This window comes from Carcharhinus amblyrhynchos, chromosome 4 (assembly GCF_965287045.1).
Source record: "Carcharhinus amblyrhynchos chromosome 4, sCarAmb.v2.hapA, whole genome shotgun sequence".
Taxonomy (NCBI): domain Eukaryota; kingdom Metazoa; phylum Chordata; class Chondrichthyes; order Carcharhiniformes; family Carcharhinidae; genus Carcharhinus; species Carcharhinus amblyrhynchos.
This window is the reverse complement of record NC_137327.1, coordinates 101,231,108-101,252,141: the sequence shown is the minus strand read 5'-3', so window position 1 is coordinate 101,252,141 and position 21,034 is coordinate 101,231,108. Positions and strand designations below refer to the sequence as shown.

General features: G+C 41.8%; 1 protein-coding gene across 2 annotated transcripts in view; it reads right to left on the bottom strand.

The window, feature by feature from the left end:
- Positions 1-21,034, bottom strand: part of sytl4 (synaptotagmin-like 4) — an 83,850-nt gene that overhangs the window by 14,724 nt on the left and 48,092 nt on the right. For both annotated transcript variants that reach the window (XM_080187683.1, XM_080187684.1), the window contains 5 exons: positions 20,652-20,790; positions 19,729-19,825; positions 18,509-18,612; positions 10,907-10,993; positions 3,095-3,273 (listed from right to left, as the gene is read on the bottom strand). In XM_080187683.1, coding sequence (XP_080043809.1) covers positions 3,095-3,273; positions 10,907-10,993; positions 18,509-18,612; positions 19,729-19,825; positions 20,652-20,790 — 606 coding nt within the window. The remainder of the gene's footprint in view (positions 1-3,094; positions 3,274-10,906; positions 10,994-18,508; positions 18,613-19,728; positions 19,826-20,651; positions 20,791-21,034) is intronic.

The following is a 21,034-nucleotide window of genomic DNA, read 5'->3' as shown; positions in this document are numbered from 1 at the left end:
GGAATGACTTCCTAGATTATCAGATCAAACACAGATATGGGGATTATCCAAGAATGTTAGCAACTTTTATACATTGAAAACATTTTGATGTTTCAGGTTTCCTCTTCAACAGAACCCAATTGAAGAGCTACGCCTGAAAGTTTAATACTTTATAGATGCTCCTTGACTTGCTGAGCGTTTCCAGCATTTTCTGTTATATTCCAGTGTTAGGACACAGGGTAAAATGGGAAAATAAGGAATTCAATAATTCAGAATGTGTTCTGGTAGCTGTAGGTTTGAAGGGAAAACAAGATATTTTGTTTAAAATGGAAAATAGACAGATTGTCTGAGCTGATGGAACCAGGGCTTTGAGATACCGATATATCACAGTCCTAGCAGAGCAACACTGGGAACAAATGTTTATCTAAGGCAAGTTTGGTGGGTTTCAAATTTATGTTATGAAAGGTAAGCTCATGTAATAAAGGCAAGGAGTAGTAACTTCTGAGAAGGTTGTTCAGATAAGAGGAGACCAAAAAGAAAGGCAGAATATCAGAGGCATATTCATCCCATGCAGGGAGTTGTTTTGAGATCATAGCCCATATATTGAGGAAACTATGGAGAAACACTATTTCGAAAAACTGGTGTCTTTGTTCCGAATCTGAAGCAACCTGAAGGATGGAGGTGCCCAGTGTGGTAACTATTGCTGGATTTTGATTATAATTTTAAAACCTATGGAATGTTGTTTTGGGGAAGTTTAGCTCTAAGGTCAGGAAAATATATAGTTTGAAACTGGGTAAATAGATATTTTGGAACTGGTAAATTTAAAGATTTTGCGGTCAGCCATTAATACAGTTAACTATAATTGACTTTCTTGTGTGTTTTACTAGTAAATAAACATTTATTTTGTTTAAAATCATCACACAAGAGTCTGGGACATCCTTCACATTGGATAAGTTGCAAAAAATACAGTTTAGAGTCAGCACTCCAGAGTTCCATTCTGGGTTTTGGAATACTCTTAACATTTTGCACCAGGCGTGCTCTCAATATCAGCATCTGTTGGAGCATTGTACTTATTTCAGAAAACAGCTATGTCGTATTATGGAAGATGATAAGGTTGGTATTCTGGAAGGCCATGATCAAATTATCCTAATCTACCTCACGACATAAAGCCTTATAAAGCTAAACAATTGTTCTTGGGACCCTTGGATGATGGATTGGAGAAATGAACCATCATCTCATTGAAACTGCATGAGTGAACTTCAGATGAGGGCATGATAGAGCTCAGATACAATTGATCACATGGCCAAACAGCTACCTATACAGACAACACTCATGTACATGTTATTAGGTGTTAGCAAGAAATTGGAGGGTGATCAGCAATCATAGTATCGTACAGTAGAAAGGATTCAATTACCTTAGGTAACAGAATTGGTAGAAAATTGGCAAGAAAGAAGTTCAACACTTGTCAAAATAAAATAAAGCTATCAAAAACACATCTCTGCTCATCATCGCTTACTTTCTTTCCATTCTCTCCCTTATCATTTTCATCTAAGGCTAACATGGAATAATTCAAAAGTTATGATCTATAACTATGCTTAAGAAGTTAACTTGGAGAGCACTGTGTGGGCAATTAATTTAAACAGTATTAGTGTTGTTTGAGTTCTGGGATATCAGCCAGTCCAAAATAGGTGGGATTAAACCTAACTTTTCTGCTGGTTTTAAGAATCCCACGTGAGCAGTAGCATCAAACTCTCTTTAGTTTCATAATGCAATTCGAGTATCTTTTATCCAAAGTTTTTGGGGCCGATTGCATTTTGGAGTTCAGATAATTTAGCTTTTCTGATACTGCATATAAACTTACATTACAAAAGTCTATATCAAGGCCAGCTATAGTTAAAAGTAAATAAAATGACTAGAAAAGTAAGATGTATCACTGAATAATAAATATAAGGTACCCATTATGAGTTTCTTTTTGACATGTTCACCCCAAAAATTGCAAGGTAAACAGTGCAAACAAGCAACTAGACTTCCTATGCTAAAGGTTGATGTGATTCAAAAAAAGTAGATTTTATGTATGTTCAGTTTTCGGATTTACAGATAAAGGATATACAATTACACTTAGAGAGGCCAGAGGTTAACTGAAAAACATGTCAGATTGGTGCATTTGGAGGGGTTGTGAGATTGTGTTGAGGCATGCACAATAGGGATTCTATGGGCAACACAGTGGCACAGTGGTTAGTACTGATGCCTCACAGCGTCAGGGACCCAGTTTCAATTCCTGGCTTGGGTTACAGTATCTGTGCAGTCTGCATGTTCTCCCTGTGTCAGCGTGGGTTTCCTCTGGGTGCTCCGGTTTCCCCTCAGTCCGAAAGACATGCAGGTTAGGTGCGTTGGCCATGCTAAATTCTCCCACAGTGTACTCGAACAGTCACTGGAGTGTGGTGACTCAGAGGTATTCACAGTAACTTCATTACAGTGTTAATTTAAGCTTACTTGTGGCACTAATAAATCAACTTAAAACTGTGGATTCTAGTTGGAGCAGAGTAAGAGGAGCATTTTATTATACAATCACACCCAAGCCAGCCAATATAACTCATCCACAAAGAGGAAGGAATAAAAATTTTTCCAGTAACTGTATAGCGCTGCATATCCAAAATGGATTTTCAGTTCTAATTTTTCTGCAGAGGCAAAACCTTACTAATTAACAAAACTATCATGCAGTCTTTGCAGACCATTAACATGCTCTGAATAGCTCAGCAGACTGCCAGAATGCATCTCAGAATTGGGGTCTTGGCATTGTAACATGAACCCAGGGAAGTGGTTAGTGGCTAATATTAGATATTGTGACTGTAATTCCAGCGTCCAACATATGTGCTAATTTTCAAGTAAAGATCATAAAATGTTCAATTCATTGAATATTTTCAGAACAATATGGTATCCACCTATCTCCAGACTACAGAGGAATTATCACTTAACTCAAAGCTTTGATGATAAACCCTTCAGCTGAACAATGGCTTGCATTTTGCTGTTAACTTTAAGCAAGGAGCATTTGCTTCAACGTAGGGATAGTATGTTTTTTAGAAACAGTTGATTTTTCACAAGCAGACACACTTACGGGTTTGACCTCCTCTTCTTCTCATCTCCATAAGCCAGGTTACGACACTCCTTCACATGTATATTAAGCCCTTGTCTTTTTTGGTCATAATTCAGAAGGAAGATGATTTCCCCAGTAACTGTGACATTGCCATAATCGCCTGCCTCACTGTAGATGCTAGTCATGCTGCCTATTGTACTCTGAAATACAAGTTTTGTAACATTAGTCTGAAAGTAAATTAACAGAGAAAACTACAGATCCCAGTTCGTTAAACTTATCTCATGCAATTTATAATGAGGGATCCTCAGTATCATTTATGTAATCTTAATATATTTACCAAGATGCACTGCAGGAACTCACCAACGCTCTTTAGACAGCACCTTTCAAACACACAGCCACTTCCATCTAGAAAGACAGAGCAGCAGAAACATGGGAACACTACCACCTACAAGTTCCACACCATCCTGATTTGAGAATATATCACCATTCCTTCACTGTCACTGGGCCAAGTTCCTGGAATTCGCTCTCTAAAAAGCAGTGTGGGTGTACCTGCATCACATGGACTGTAGCGGTTGAAGAAGACCGCTCACCACCACCCTCTCAAGGGCAATTAGGGGTGGGTAATGAACTCCACATCCTTTGAATGAATAAAACATTTTGTAAAGGATTCAATACGATTTCTTGAGAAGCTTCAAACTATTTTTCTTCAGGTAAGGAATTCAGCGGAATGTTTTATGCTCTTTGAGCTGAGGAATGCCAGGATTGGGAAATCATCTATCACTTTTGTTATTCAGTATCACCAAAAAATACCCCTTGACTAGATATCATGAGTTAATGTACTGTCTCCTCTGTCGATAGTAGTCATGATGTGGATATGCCGGTGTTGGACTGGGGTAAACACAGTAAAAAGTCTGACAACACCAGGTTTTAGTCCAACCGATTTATTTGATAGTAAACTCACTAGCTTTCGAGGGGATTCCCTCTTCTTCAGGTGAATGGAGAGTTCTGGCCTTGGACAGAGCATATAAAGCACAGACAGTTTCGAGATTACTGATCAGAATGCGAATCTTTACACCTAACCTGCTGTTCAAGTCCTAAAGTGGCTGACAATGTGTGTGGAAGGAGCACTGATCACAGGATAAAGAGATGTGTATTGTCTCCAGACAGTATAGTAAGTGAGGTTTTGCAAACCCAGGCAAGTCACGGGGGTTACAGATAGTGCGACATGACCTCAAGATCCTTGTTGAGACCGTCCTCATGTGTGCGGAACTTGGCTATCAGTCTCTGCTCAGCGACTCTGCGCTGTCGTGTGTCGTGAAGGCCCTCTGTATACACAGGATTTGCTCGGATGAGGAAGATCGTGACAGACACCTCCAGATGCTGAAAGATGCCCTCATAAGAACAGGATATGGCGCTCGACTCATAGATCGACAGTTCCAATGCGCCACAGCGAAAAACCGCACCGATCTCCTCAGAAGACAAACACGGGACACAGTGGACAGAGTACCCTTCGTCGTCCAGTACTTCCCCGGAGCGGAGAAGCTACAACATCTTCTCCGGAGTCTTCAACATATCATTGATGAAGACGAACGTCTCGCCAGGGCCACCCCACACCCCCACTTCTTGCCTTCAGACAACCACACAACCTCAAACAGACCATTGTTCGCAGCAAACTACCCAGCCTTCAGGAGAACAGTGACTACAATACCACACAACCTTGCCACAGCAACCTCTGCAAGGCATGCCGGATCATCAATATGGATACCATCATCACACGTGAGAATACCATCCACTAGGTACACGGTAAATACTCTTGCAACTTGGCCAACATTTTCTACCTGATACGTTGCAAGAAAGGATGTTCTGAAGCATGGTACGTTGGGGAGACCATGCAGAAGCTACGACAACGGATGAATGAACATCGCTCGACAATCACCAGGCATGACTGTTCCCTTCCTGTTGGCGAACACTTCAGTGGTCACGGGCATTCAGCCTCTGACCTTCGGGTAAGCATTCTCCAAGGTGGCCTTCACAACACACGACAGCACAGAGTCGCTGAGCAGAGACTGATAGCCAAGTTCCACACACATGAGGACGGTCTCAACAGGGATCTTGGGTTCATGTCGCACTATCTGTAACCCCCGTGACTTGCCTGGGTTTGCAAAACCTCACTTACTGTACTGTCTGGAGACAATACACATCTCTTTAACCTGTGATCAGTGCTCCTTCCACACACATTGACAGCCACTTTAGGACTTGAACAGCAGGTTAGGTGTAAAGATTCGCATTCTAATCAATAATCTCTAAACCGTCTGTGCTTTATATGCTCTGTCTGAGGCCAGAACTCTCCATTCACTTGACGAAGAGGGAGTCCCCTCAAAAGCTTGTGAGTTTACTATCAAATAAATCGGTTGGACTAAAACCTGGTGTTGTCAGACTTTTTACTCTGTCTCCTCTGGCCAGTCCTCTCAGGTCAGCTATAGGTAGCATAGATTTAATTGTAAAAAATCTATCACCTTATTTTCTTGGGTCTAGAAATGGCAAAATATTAGAGAAGTATCATTTATGATCAGAAATAATTAGCTTAACACGTGGATCTACGTTATAAGAAATACATCAAAATCAATTAAATTTTATACCAAAATGTGTGATGTTATCCTTGAGTTAATTAGCCTGGTTAGAAGGATATATGCATCGGATCGCTAATGGGAACAGGTTCATCTTAGAACTGTATGTTGGATACTTATTTAAACAAATAACATTTTTCTTCTCCCGTAATGTTCAGTAAGTTTATCCGGTGAGTAGCTGAACATGGAGATCCCAGGGTTCAAACCTCAAACTGTGCTAAGTTAGTTGAGGAGAATAAGACCATTCCAATTGGATTGACTGGCCCTAGGTTATTGAGGGCAGAATTGGTAATATTTCTGTTCCTGACAGCCACCCAGTGACTCCTAATGAAGATGCAAATACATGAATGTCTTGACAGGACTGGACCAAATTTGTCAGAAGGCCACAGCAATGAGTTACTGCACTCTGACTGACTCTCAGTGGACTTACCCTAACACAGAATCAGTGCTTTCAGGAGAGAAGGGAAATATGCATTTTTCTCCAGAGTGAACTATTCAATAAAATGTTAAAAAAAAACTGGAATGACCATGAAATGAACTTATATTGTTGTTGCCAACAGAAATAAAAGAGCAACTATCATGGACAGATTCACTTGTTTTTCCCACACTACTTAATCATCTGTCTCAGGAGAAACAAAGAGCACAGGTCAGAACACAGAAAAAATGAAGTTGGAAAGGCGATGGTCTCACGGTATTATAGAACATAAGAACATAAGAAATAGGAGCAGGAGTAGGCCATCTAGCCCTTCGAGCCTGCCCCGCCATTCAATAAGATCATGGCTGATCTGTTGTGGCTCAGTTCCACTTTCCCGCCCTCTCCCCATAACCCTTAATCCCCTCTCTTATCAAGAACCCATCAACCCGCTTCTTAAAAATATTTAGCGAGGCAGCCTCCACCACTTCAACGGGCAGAGAATTCCAGAGATTCACCACCCTTTGAGTGAAGAAGTTCCTCCTCAACTCCGTTCTAAACCGCCTCCCCTTTATCTTGAGGCTGTGCCCCCTAGTCCTACTGTCTTTTTTGAGCGGGAAGAGTCTCTCCACCTCTATCCTATCCATCCCATTCATCATCTTATACGTCTCAATGAGATCTCCCCTCATTCTTCTAAACTCTAACGATTACAAGCCTAGTTTATTCAGCCTCTCCTCATAGCTCAATCCCCTCAACTCCGGTATCAGCCTAGTAAACCTCCTCTGCACTCCCTCCAGGGCCAAAATATCCTTGCACAGGTGCGGCGCCCAAAACTGCACACAGTACTCCAGCTGCGGCCTCACCAATGCCCTATACAGCTGCAGTAAGACCTCCCTACTTTTATATTCAATCCCCCTCGCTATGAAGGCCAGCATCCCATTCGCCTTCCTGACCACCTGCTGCACCTGCAAGCTGGGTTTTTGCGACTCATGCACAAGGACCCCGAGGTCCCTCTGCACCGTCGCCTGCTGCAGTTTTTCGCCACGTAAGTAATAGTCCTTCCTACCATTCTTCCTACCAAAGTGGACCACCTCACACTTGCCAACATTAAATTCCATTTGCCATTTCCTGGCCCATTCGCCCAGCCTATCTAGATCCTTCTGCAGACTCTCCACACCCTCCGCACAATTTGCCTTTCCCCCAATCTTGGTGTCATCAGCAAATTTCGACACCCTGCACTCGGTTCCCTCCTCCAGATCATCTATATAAATGGTAAATAGCTGAGGCCCCAGCACCGACCCCTGGGAACACATAACACTACAGCACAAACAGGCCCTTTGGCCCACAAGTTGCGCCGATCATATCCCTATCTACCAGGCTTATCTATAACCCTCAATCCCCTTAAATCCCATGTACTCATCCAGAACTCTCTTAAAAGACCTCAACAAGTTTGCCTCTACCACCACTGACGGCAGCCGATTCCACTCACTCACCACCCTCTGAGTGAAAAACTTACCTCTGACATCTCCTCTGTATTATTGCTCAACTGTTAATCCAGACACCCAAATAATGTTCTGAGGACCTGGGTTCGAATCCCGCCATGGTAGATGGTGGAATTTGAATTCAACAAAAAATCTGGAATTAAGAATCTACCGATGTTGTTGATTGTCAGAAAAACCCATCTAATTCACGAATGGTCTTTAGGGAAGGAAATCTGCCATCCTTACCTCGTCTGGCCTACATATGACTCCAGGGTCACAGCAACATGGTTGACTCCCAACTGCCCTCTGAAGTGGCCCTAGCAAGCCACTCAGTTGTAGTAATTGTTTTAAAGTCTCAGCAAAGAAATGAAACCAGACGGACCATCTGGCATCGACCTAGGCACTAGGAAAGTCAACGGCAAAACAAACAATCCTGTTGACCCTGCAAAGTCCTCCGTATTGACATCTGGGGGCCTATGCCACAACTGGGAGAACTGAATCAGAGACTAACCAAGCAACAGCCTGACATAGTCATTCTCACGGAATCATACCTTACAGATAACACCCCAGATACCACCATTACTAACCCTGGATATGTCCTGTCCCACCAGCGGGACAGATCCATCAGAGGTGGCAGCACAGTGGTATACAGTCATGAGGGAGTTGCCCTGGGAGTCCTTAACATTGACTCCGGACCCCATGAAGTCTCATGGCTTCAGGTTAAACATGGGTGAGGAAACCTCTTACTGGTTACCATGTTTCATCCTCTTTCAGCTGATGAATCAGTATTCCTCTATGTTGAGCAACACTTGGAGGAAGCACTGAGGGTGGCATGGGCACAAAATGTACTCTGGGTGGGGGGATTTCAATATCCACCAGCAAGAATGGCTCGGCAGCAATACGACTGATCGAGGTGATCAGGTCCTAAAGAATATGACTGCTAGACTGGGTCTGCTGCAGGTGGTGAGGGAACCAACAAGAGGAAAAAGCATACTTGACCTCATCATAAATCGAATGGCTGTAGATGCATCTGTCCATGATGGTATCATTAAGAGTGACCACTGCACAGTCCTTGTGGATATGAAGTCCTGCCTTCACGTTGAGAATAATCTCCATCGTGTTGAGTGGCACTATCACCATACTAAATAGGACAGACTTCGAACCAAACAAGCAACTCAAGACGGCATATCCATGAGGTGCTGTGGGCCATCAACAGCAGTGGAATTGTACTCCAGCACAATCCCACTCAACTATTATCACCAAGTCAGGGGATCCAAGCATGTTCAATGGAGAGTGCAGGAGGGTATGCCAGGAGCAGCACTAGGCATACCTAAAAATGAAGTGTCAACATGGCAAAGCTAAAACACAGGACTATTTGCATGCCAAATGGCAAAAACGGTAAGTGATAGGCAGAGCTAAACGATCCCACAACCAACGGATCAGATCCATGCTCTGCAGTCCTTCCACATCCAGTCAAGAATGGTGGTGGACAATTAAACAACTTACTGGAGGAGGAGGTCCCACAAATACTCCCAGCCTCAATGATGGAGAAGCCCAACACATCTGTGCAAAAGACAAGGCTGAAGCACTCACAGCAATCTTCAGCCAGAAGTGCCAAGTGGGTGATTCATCTCAGCTTCCTCCAGTGGTCCCCAGCAACTCCAGTCTCCAGTCAATTTGATTCACTCCATATGAAAGCACTGGATACTGCAAAGGCCCTGGGCCTTGATAACATTCTGGCAATAGTACTGAAGACTTGGCGCTCCAGAACTTGCCGCTCCTCTAGCCAAGCTCTTCCAGTACAGTTACAACACTGGCATCTACCCAATTTGTGAAAAACTGCCCAGCTATGTCCTGTACACAAAAAGCAGGACAAACCCAACCCAGCCAATTATCACCCAATCAGTCTACTCTCAATCATCAGTAAAGTGATGGAAGGGGTTATCAACAGTGTTATCAAGCAGCACCTGCTCAGCAATAACCTGCTCAGTAACGCCCAGTTTGGGTTTAGTCTGGGTCACTCAGCCCCTTACATCATTACAATCTTGGTTTAAACAAGAACAAAAGAGCTGAACTTCAGAGGTGAGGTGAGAGTGACAGCCTTTGGCATCAAGGCTGCATTCAACCCAGTGTGGCATCAAGGAGCCCTAGGAAAACTGGAATCAATGGGTGTCAGGGAGCAAATCCTCCGCTGGTTGGTGATATACCTGGTCCATAGGAAAATGGTTGGGGTTATAGAGGGTCAGCTATCTCAGCTCCAGGATAGTGTCAGAGTAGTGTTCTAGGCCCAACAATCTTCAGCTGCTTTATCAATGACCTTTCCTCCATCATAAGGGCAGAAGTGGGGATGTTCACATAATGTTCAGCACCATTTGTGACTCCTCAGATATGAAGCAGTCCATATTCAAATGCAACAAGATCTGGACAATATCCAGGCTTGGGCTGACAAGTGGCAAGAAACATTTGCACTACACAAATGCCAAGCAATGACCATCACCAATAACCACAGCCCCTTAACATTCACTGGATCCCTCACTGTCAACACCCTTGGGGTTACAATTGACCAGAAACTCAACTGGACTCACCACATAAACACAGTGGCTACAACAGCAGGTTAGAGGCTAGGAATACTGTGGTGAGTAATTCACCTCCTGACTCCCCAAAGCTTATCCACCATCTACAAGGCACAGGTCAGGAGTGTGATGGAATACTCCCTACTTGCCTGGATGGGTGCAGCTCCAACAACACTCAAAAAGCTTTACACCATCCAGGACAGAACAGCCCACTTGATTGACACCACATCTACATACATTTAATCCCTCCACCACCGACAGTAACAGTAACGGTCAGTAACAGCAATATGCACTATCTACAAGATGCACTGTAGCAATTCACCAAAGATCCTTAGACAACATCTTCCAAACCCATGACCACTTCCATCTAGAAGGTCAAGGGCAGCAGATAAATGGGAACACCATCACTTGCAAGTTCCCCTCCAAGCCACTCATCATCCTGACTTGGAAATATATTGCCATTCCTTAGTAGTTACTGGGTCAAAATCCTGGAATTTCCTCCCTAACGACATTGTGGGCCAACCCACAGAACATGGACTGCATGGAAAGAGTTCCTGCATCAATACAATCAGCCTGTACTAGGAAATACTGCCCAATAGTAGAACATCTTAGTGAAGCATTTAGTTCACATAGTCCCCATTAAGACTACGAATGGACATTAAATTTAGTCTTACATTGGTTTCTGTGCATGCATCTCATGCATGAGGAAGTATATTACAATATTTTGCTGAGTCACTTACGACAGAATTGCCACTCTTCAGGCTTTGGCGAGCACTTGTCAGCCGGTGGATTTTCACCAATTTATCAATGTCTTCTTCCTCCTCCTCCTGTCAAAAGGCATAAATTACAAAAATTAGAGCAGTAAAGTTCAATGTGGGGATTGCTTCTGTAGCAAGTATGGTTAACTGTTGAAGCAATTTTTAAATTTCCCTTCTGAATTCAGAAAAAAAGTTATCTGTCTGTTTCTCAATTTTTAGCAATTAGGCATTCAGGATGCTCTAGAGCGACCTTGAACTACCAAATCTCATGTTAGGAGAATAAGCAGCACCAAGCTTGGTTTCCCCTCTGGAATAACACTTATGAAAAACACAATTTAGCATTTGGAACCGCTGGTCCTCTGCTTTGTCAATTTTTGTGCCAACATGCTATGATATGGCACAACTAAAGATTTGATAGCTTCAATGTTCCCTGGGATGAGGGTTGTGTTTGATGGGAGGCTGGGCAAATTGGGCCTATATTGTCCAAAATTTAGAAGAACGAGAGAGCATCTCACTGAAACATACAAAATTCGGAAGGGGCTTTACATTGTAGGCACTGAGAGGTTGTTTCTGCTAGTTGGGGAATGTCAGGTCAGATCATGTTGTACTGAGATGAGGAGAAATTGGTGTCAAGTGTTGTGAACCTTTGGAATTCTCCATGCCAGAGTATCATGGATGCTCCATCATTAACTATATTCAATGCTACAATAGATGGATGTCTTTGCCTCTCAGGGGATAAAAGAATATTGGGAACAGGCGGAAATATGGAGTTGAAACCTAAGATCAGACAAAATTATACTGACGATGTGGTAGTATGGTCTACTATTGCCCCTCTTTCTTGTATCCTGCTGACTTATTCAGAGTGGAGTAGTTTGATCAGCAGAGCCTAACCTGATGTGCCAAAGTGCAAATGAAAGCTTTGGAAAACTCTTGTTCACACTCAAATTGAAGTTGGATATTCCATTTACATAGAAGCAGGACTAGTCCAATCAACCCACTCAGGCCTGTCCTTGCTGTCAAATCACAGCTAATTCATGCCTCAACTTAATTTACCTATGGAAAATTTCAATTGATCAGTTAAATTTTTGGGGGCGAAAACTCCAGCTTTCTACCACTCTGTGCAAAAATGTGTTTCAGGATTTCACCCCTGAAGGGCCAAACTCAAATTTTATGATTATGCCCCTTGTTTCAGATAGCCCTACAAATATATGGATTAGGAACAGGTGTAGGCTTCTTGGCCCTTGAGCACACCCCACCATTCAATAAGATAATGGCTGATATAATTTTATCAACTTCATAATCCTGCCTATGCCCGTTAAACTTTAACTCCCTTGCTTATCGAGAATCTATTGACTTCTGCTTTAAAGATATTCAAAGTCTCTGCCTCAACCACCTTTTGAGGAAGATAATTCCAAAGTCTCACAACCCCATATGACATTTCCCCCCTTCATCTGTCTAAAATGGGCAATCCCTATACAGCCCCTAGTTCTAGATTTGCCCATAAGAAGAAACATCCTATTTACATCCATCCTTTCAAGACTCAAGATCTCACATGTTTCAGTCAAATTGCTTCTTAATCTTTTAAATTTCAGTGGATACAAGCCTAGCTTGTCCAACCTTTCCTAACAAGACAACTTGCAAATTCCAGGTGTTAAACCAGTAAACATTCTCAGAACTGCTTCCAACGCATTTATACCTTTCCTTAAATAAGGAGATCAACACTGTACATAGTACTCCAGGTCTGATCTCACCAGGCCCTGCACAATTGAAGCATAACACTGCAACAGCTCAGTGACTATCACTGCTAGCTGTGCAGATACATGGATTTGGGCCTGTGTCTGTGGGAGTTTGCGCATTCTCCCTGTGGTTGCGTGGGTTTCCTCCCACACCCCAAAGATGTGCTCTTAGACTGATTGGTGTACCAAATTGACACTATTCTCCCCTGAATCTGGCTACATTAGGGGTTCCACTCACATACACACAGGGCGGGTGTGGGAAGATGCGGCGGTGTGGGCTCGTTGGGCCGAAGGGCCTGTTTCCCGTGCTGGGATGTTCTTTGTTCTTTGTATAACCTCCCTACTCTTGTATTCAATTCCCCATGCAATAAACAACAACATACGATTAGCTTTGCTAGTTATTTGCAGTCCCTGTATGCTAACCTTTTGTGATTTATGTACGAAGATACCCCGATCCTTCTGCACTTCAGAGCTCTGCAAACTCTCACAATTCAGATAATGTGCTTCTTTATTATTCATCCTGCCAAATCTGACAACCTCACATTTCTCCACATCATCACCCGTTTGACAGATCTTTATCTACTCACCTAATCTAGCTACATCCTTTTGGGTCCTCTTTATGTCCGCTTCACAACTTACTTTACTACTATGTGTTGTCAGCAAATTTGGCAACTATCCCTTCAGTCCATGTCATTTATATAAAATGACAAGAGTTGAGGTCCCAGTATTGATCCATGTGGCACACCACTCATCAAATTCTGCAAAGCAGAAAATGATCCATTTATCTACACAACATTTCCCATTAAGTAACGAATCCTCTATCCGGAGCAGCCAGGTGACACAGTGATTAGCACTGCTGCCTCTCAGTGCCAGGGAGCTGGGTTTGATTTTTGGCTTGGGTCACTGTTTGTGCAGAGTCTGCACATTCTCCCCATGTCTGCATGGGATTCCTCCAGGTGCTCTGGTTTCCTCCCACAGTCTGAAAGACATGCTGGTTAAGTGCATTGGCCATATTAAGTTCTCTTTTTGTATATCCCTCCAGGTGCTGAAATGTGGCGACTATGGGATTTTCACAGTAACTTCATTGCAGTGTTAATATAAGCCTACTTATAACACTAATAAATAAAACTAAAATAGATGCCAATATGTTACCACCTACACCATGAGCTTTTATTTCCTCAATAGCTTTTGATGAGGCACGTTATGTTTTGTGTTCCCAGTTTTGTGTCTCCCTTTGAGTTACATCTGCTATTTTCCAAACTAATGGAACCTTTCCTCAATCTAGTGAAATTTGGAAAATTAAAATCAATATAGCAACTGTCTCACTAGCCACTTTTTTTTAAGACCTTCTGATGAAATCCATCAAGATTTGGGATCTTGTCAGCACATAGCTCCATCAACTTGCTCAGTACCACTTTCCCGGTGATTGTAATTTTCTGGAGATCCTCAGCTCCCTTCCAATTCTTGACTTAGTGATTTCTGGGATGTCATTTGTGTCTTCTATAGTGAAAACTGATGCAAAATACCTGATCAGTTCATTTGCCATCTCAGTATTTTTTTCATTATTGATTCCCCAGGCTCACTTTCTATGGGGCCAATACTCACTCTTATTAACTCTTTTCTTTTTTAAATATCTCCAGAAACTCTTACTATCTGTCTTTATATTACCATCTGGTTTTCTCTCATACTCTAATTTTTCCCTTTTTGTCAATCTTTTAGTCATTCTTTGCTTTATTTCTTCTGACCTGCTACCCATCCTCTGATTTGTCACTCATCTTTGCACAATTTCATGGTTTTTCTTTATACTTGATACTATCTTTATCTTTTTTAATTAACCACTGATGGTGCATCCTCCCCTTGGAATTTTTATTATTCACTGGAGTGTAACTATTCTGTGTTTTCTGAAATATCTCCTTAAATATCTGCCACTGCATCTCTATTGACCTATTTCTCAATATAAATTGACAATTCACTTTCACTAGCTCTCCTTTCATGCTCTTATAATTGTCTTTAATTAAATTCACAATGCTAGTCTTAAACCATCTCCTTCAAACTGAATGTAAAATTCAATGATATTATTGTTATCTAGGGACACCTTCACTATTAGTTCATACACTAATTTTATCTCATTGAAAAATACCAAGTATGGTATAGCCAGCTTCCTGGTTGGATTCAGAACATGCTGATCTCAGAAATTACCCTGAAAACATTCTATGAATTTGTCATCTACATACTTTTGTTTACCCGGTTATTCTAGTCTATATATACATTAAAATCCCCCATGATAATCGCCATAACTTTCTGACAAGCTTCAACTATTTCTTCTTTGATATCCCATCTTACATGTGATTATAATTAGGGGGTTTATACAGCACTTCCACAAGTGGCATTTTGCCTTTGTTATTCCTCATCTCTACCCAAATCGCTTCTGTATCCTGGTTTCCTGAACTTAGGTCAGCTACCTCTGGTGTGCTAACATCTGGCAGAATCTTAGGAGAAATTTGCAGAATGTCAGTCCTAATGAGAATACTGGCAAGGGACTCTCCAGCTCCACTGGCCAGTTTTCTCTCCAGATCATGTGACATTAACTGTGGAAAAAAGTGGGCGTGGTTTGTGCCATCAGTCTGCTGAGGGGAGGGACTCTTTGGGTCAGGAACTGGCTCACTGAACAATAGTTTATCTGCCCCCATCCTCCACAGAGGCATATGTGACTTTCCCACAACCCCATCCCTCCTGTGATTATCAATGGCATTGACCCCCTTCTCCCTGATCATTATTGTTACCTCCCCACCCCCACAAATACACAAATCCATGCATGTGAGGCTCCCCTTAGGGTCTGCCCCTGGCATTGTCCTCTGGCACAGTTTGGCACCTCCACATTGGCACTGCAGTGCCTTGGGGCACTGCCACAGTTCTGTCTGCCCATGTCCTTCTCCATCAGGGACTATACCTAACTTTGTGTCCTGGGTGGGTTGAGAAGGGGAATCGCCTTGACAGGTTCACGTCTGTGTGAATCTGTTGTAAAACTCGCCAATGTGACAAAAATCTAGTGGGGGGGGGGGGGGGGTGGTGGATCTGGTAAGGGGATTGTTTAATTATATTAAAAATTAAAATTAATCCAAATCAGGATCTTGCTTACTAAGGGCTTTAACCTAATTAAGTCGTCACTGAGAATGAGAAATTGCAACCTCATCAGCGAGATTCGAGATTTCCAGGTTTTGTTGGATCTTCAGCCTCCACTGGCGATCTACAAATAAAGAGTGCGGGCTCATGATCCCGTCCACTGTCTTTAATTAACAGGACTACCTTTTCCTGACTTCCTATCCTTCCTAAAAGTCACATACCTGTCAAAATTCAGGTCCCAATCTATGCCATCCTATAGTTATTCTTCTATAATGGCTATTAGATCATTCCTATTAATCTCTATTTACACGATCAATTCATCTAGTTTGTTTCAAGTGCATTGTGCATACAGAGACAGAGCCTTAAGATTGTCCTTTTATTATTTTTGCAACTTCTAGCATTATCTGTTGATTTATTGTTAGACTTGTACTCTGTCCTTCCTGATATGAGCTGTTTATCATTTCCCATATTCATACCTTCCTCTCTTCCCTTACACTTATTTCACATTTGCCCACCTTTGATCCCTTGCACCACTATTTAATTTAAAACTCCCTGTGCCTCCCTACTTACGTGGCTTGCAAGAACACTGGTCCCAACATGGTTCAGGTGCAATTGTCCCAATAGTACAGCTCCCACTTTCCCCAGTACGGGTGCCAGTGCCCCACAAATCTTAACCCACTTCTCCCATACCAATCTTTGGGCCACATATTCATCTCCTTCATTTTATGTACCCTATGCTAATTTGCCCAAAGCTCAGATAATAATCCAGAGATTATAACCTTTCAGGTTCTGCTTTTTAATTTGGTGTCTCGTTCCTCATACTCTAGGCAAAACCTCTTTCTATGTCAGTGATGCCTACGTGGGCCACGACAACTGAATCCATCCCCTCCCCGTTAAATCCCTCTCCAGCCCTTAGCAGATGAACCAAACCCTGGAATGGGCAGGCAACATAGCCATCTGGACCCTCACTCGTTGCTGCATAGAACAACGGTGCTGTGGTCAGTTTGCTCATCTATCTTGTAGTCCCCACTCTCGTCCAACAAGCTGAGAGAACCGCAAACTTATGGGACAATTACAGAGGCTGACACCCCTGCCCTCTGGGACCCCTTACCTGTTTCAGTAGTGTCTCGCCATCCTGTCCCTGACGAATGACCAAATGAGAAGACTCTATTCTTACTGGTGTGACTGCCTCCTGGTAGAAAGCACCCAGGTAACTTCCCACCTCACTGATGTGTTTCAGTGCCTCCAGTTCAATTACTCTGAACTGAAGCTTCTCAAGTCACAAACACCTACTGCAGACACGTTTGCTCTTGTTTGCAGACAATGTTATCCAGGAGCTCCCACATGCTGCAGCTTTAACATCATCTATCCTGCCATCCATAATTAATTAATTATACTATTCACTGGTTTATATACTTTTGTTTTTAGATATTTTATTAACTTTACTACCAGCTTGTATAGTATTTTAAACCTCATGACTGCCCATCTTTCATGATTAGTTAGGGAACTTGGAGGTGGGATACCAACATATGGCTGAATTAAAGACTCTCAGCAAAGCTCATTTGAGCTATCAACAGCTTCCTGAACCTTAAAACCGTCCTGCTGTTTGGCCAGGAACAAAGTTTGGAAAATCCCACCAAATGAGTCAGTTAAATCTTTCATTGTAGTTTAAAGTCTGATTTTCAATTGTCTAAATGTAGATAGAAATTAATCAATGCCCTAACATAAAGAGTCATTTTGTATACCATACATCTACCAACACATTGAAATGCACCCAGTAAGTTACTTTATGAAGAAGATGCTGAAATAATAGTTACTTGGATAATATGAAATAACATTTCTGTTGTCTTGATATAATGTGGGTAAAAAGGCAAATGTTTAATGATTTGTCGTCGGTGAGAAACCTTATAATAATGTATTTGACATAATGTGTATGGAAACTACATAATAAATGTTATGAGAATTTCTGTTTTTGGTTCAGTGCCATTATTTTACTAATTATGTTATTTGTGACATAAGTGAAATACAGACATGTTACTATGGCTTGTGTGGGAGATATATGACGCAATAATCTAGGGCACAGAAAGTCTCTTGATCAGCATCCCACTCTGAGTTTAAACAGCAAAACAATTTATAAATTCACATGCAACAAAAAGTTTGCAAGTGTTTACAAAGGGGAGCAGTGGATGGAAAATAGGGAAGGGGAGGTTTATGCAATGGATACAAAAAAAAGTTAGGCTTTGAAGCAGGGAAGCAGCTGATAAGTCAAAGTGATTTGGGAAAAGGCAGCAGAAATATCACAGTTAAAAGTTTGGCTTTGAGTGTGGAGCAGCGGGAACAGGAAAAGTAAACTGGATTTGGAAAGATGAAGCGCATTCATGGTGAAGCTAGATTAGAGCATTATATTGGGGGCAATTGAGAATGAGGATTTTGAAATCAGTTTATGGGACACAGGGACATTGAGAAGCATGAGAATGGTTTAAGTGGCAAGGGCTTCCTGTAGGAGAGGACATGGGCTCTGCAAAGTTCTGGATAAACTTAAATTTTGAAGGACAGCTAAAATTGATGAAGAGCATTTAAAAACTTGTTCCTCATGGTAATAAGATCTCAGCAATGGTGGAGGAGAGGGATAGGACTAAATAGGCAATGTCCTGAAAGTGGAAGCTGGTGATCGCTGAACCAGATGCAGGGTATAAAGATCACACAAAAACATATGCGCACAGACCTGCTCCACATTGAGACCTGGAACTGAACGACTACGGTCTCCCATGGAATCACCTATGTTTGTAGAATCCGATATGCGAAGATCCATCACAGATTTACTATAATCTAACAGAGGATTTAAATATAAAATAATTATTTCAAAGCATAGACTGGGGTAAAACTGCACTTGGTGATACTTCTGCTCATCCTAATTTTATGGAGTTTGAATGAGGGTTTCACTGAATTTTGCTTGAGACTCTGGCCAAACAGCCTCTGTGTTAAACCAAAACTTAGCAAAAAACAGTCCAGACACCTGAAACACCACACACAAAGACAATCCATGTGTTAGATACAGCCATTCATCGTCTCATATTTCACAATGCAGACACAGATAAACAAGCAACCAGATCAATGACTCTAAAACAACAATAGCTTCTGCCAAAAGCATTCTGTGGTCAGTGGAGAAAGTGCTGATGCACAAAACATTTTAATTGAAGACATGGCTGAAATTAGCAAATCATCACGACATTGCAAATGACAGCTAAAGTCATCACGTTGGTTTGGGTTTTTCATCTCTGGTGTAGCACACAAACAAAGCCAATTGCTTTGAGAATTGTGATCTTGTTTATTTATATTTTTGAGAGTGAGACTTTAGCTTTTTAAGATTCTGTTTCAACACTCACTGACCCCCACCCCTTCAGTTTTCACACCTTGACATGACTAATATAACTGATGCCTGATTGTGGTTCCATGGTCCTGCTATTGTAATAACTTATCAATGGTCTTTTCTTAATGAGTGAAATCAGCAGGCAGTTCAACCATGGTGAAGGCTCACAGCCAAGCCTGATGACCAAAAACACTTACGATTTGAGTCACTGGATATCAATCAGGAGCAGGAACCTTGGCTGATTTTTCTCCATTTTGGACAAAGGATATAGGCGTCAAATCTCATTGCCTCACACAGAACAGTTAATTCAGTGGGGGTGAGAGATTAAGAATTCCTTAGTCTCTTTGTGCCATACATTATGTGTTGCCATGTAACAAAGCAATCTGCACTTAAGTATCTATGAGGTTTTCTCTGAAGCTGGCATTAGTATGAGAACAAATGTGGCATGGACTGAATTTTCCTCCTTCTCAGGAAGCTTCTGGACTCCTCTTTGTACGTGTGGAACATTCTCAAAATGTGTTAAATAAACTTTTGATTGAATTTAACTCAAGAGACACTGATGTGCTGAAGCTCACCTGTGGGTTTCAGAGTGATTTTTGAACTCTTTTTAAATACATTCTCGGGGACATTTTCATCCACTGAAACTTTACTGTGTTTTTTTGTGCGATTTCCCTGAAAGATTAAAACATTCCATAAACCTTTGAATTATGTCTGAGTAGATTGTGCTATATATTGCATTTTTTTTTACATTGAATACAGTATCACTGTTACATAAAATTATATCACTTAATGACTGGTTTATTGAGAAAGTGTGGATCATAAAGTCCATTAATCACATCCAGCCCACTCTTTCCAATGCCTATATACAATCCACATTCTGATTGATTTTTTCCATGCACTTTATCTTCTGAAGGAACTAAGTTTCAACTGTGTGATTCAGCATTTGCCCCTCACCTTCTCATGCTTTCCAGGGAGAAACAGTTATTTGGAGGCAAAGTTATCCTTTCCTCATATTTCATCAGTCATGTTAGTTTATTTCTGATTATGACCCTCAACAAAAAGTCAGTGCTCTATATCTATTCTTGTAACTTTTAATTTAGTCCCAATCATATTTATTTGGATCTTGTTTGAAGGATTAATTGACTCAACTGATTTTCCTGTGAGTCTGTTCCCCATTTCCACTATTCTGTGTGGAAAAGAATTCTTCTCTCTTGACTGAGGCTTGTTCAATTTGAAGCAATGTATTGTAGTTTGGTTATATCTGAGCCGCTCAGCATTTTAAACCCTGAAATCATTTATCAATAGCTTGAACTGGGCAGGACGATGGTTGATCTCTGCAACCTGCAATTGGTCATTAATTCCAGTTAGTTTATGGTTGACTCTTAATATCTTCTGAATGGCTACTCAACTGCATTAAAAAAACTGGAGGTGGCCAACTGATCAGCCAAACCCATGCACTCGCAATAAGTAAAACACAACAAGAAGTGTATTGCCATACATTGTCTAAGTCAGATTGCATGTTGGTTTTGCTTGTGGTGGGTGACTTCGATACGGCTGGAAGAGTCATGCTGCCTGCATTCATGGGTTTGGAAATGGGAAGCTCATTCATCATACTGCTCTCTGTTAAGGAACTCCGCCTGAAAAATATAGAAACAGGGAGGTCACAAAGTTTGCTGAAGCTTTACCAATCCATAGGTGAATTCACCAATCCCAGCTCCTGCATGTCTACAGGCCTTGATGGAAGAACGGTAGAATGGTGGGGCCCTGGGAGAATTGTGCAAATGGCATTCTGGGGTTCACATGCCTCATTCACCAAAGTTATGGCAGATGAGTTGCGGGGGGTGGCAGGGGGAGAACCATAGAAAAATTCACTCCCATAAT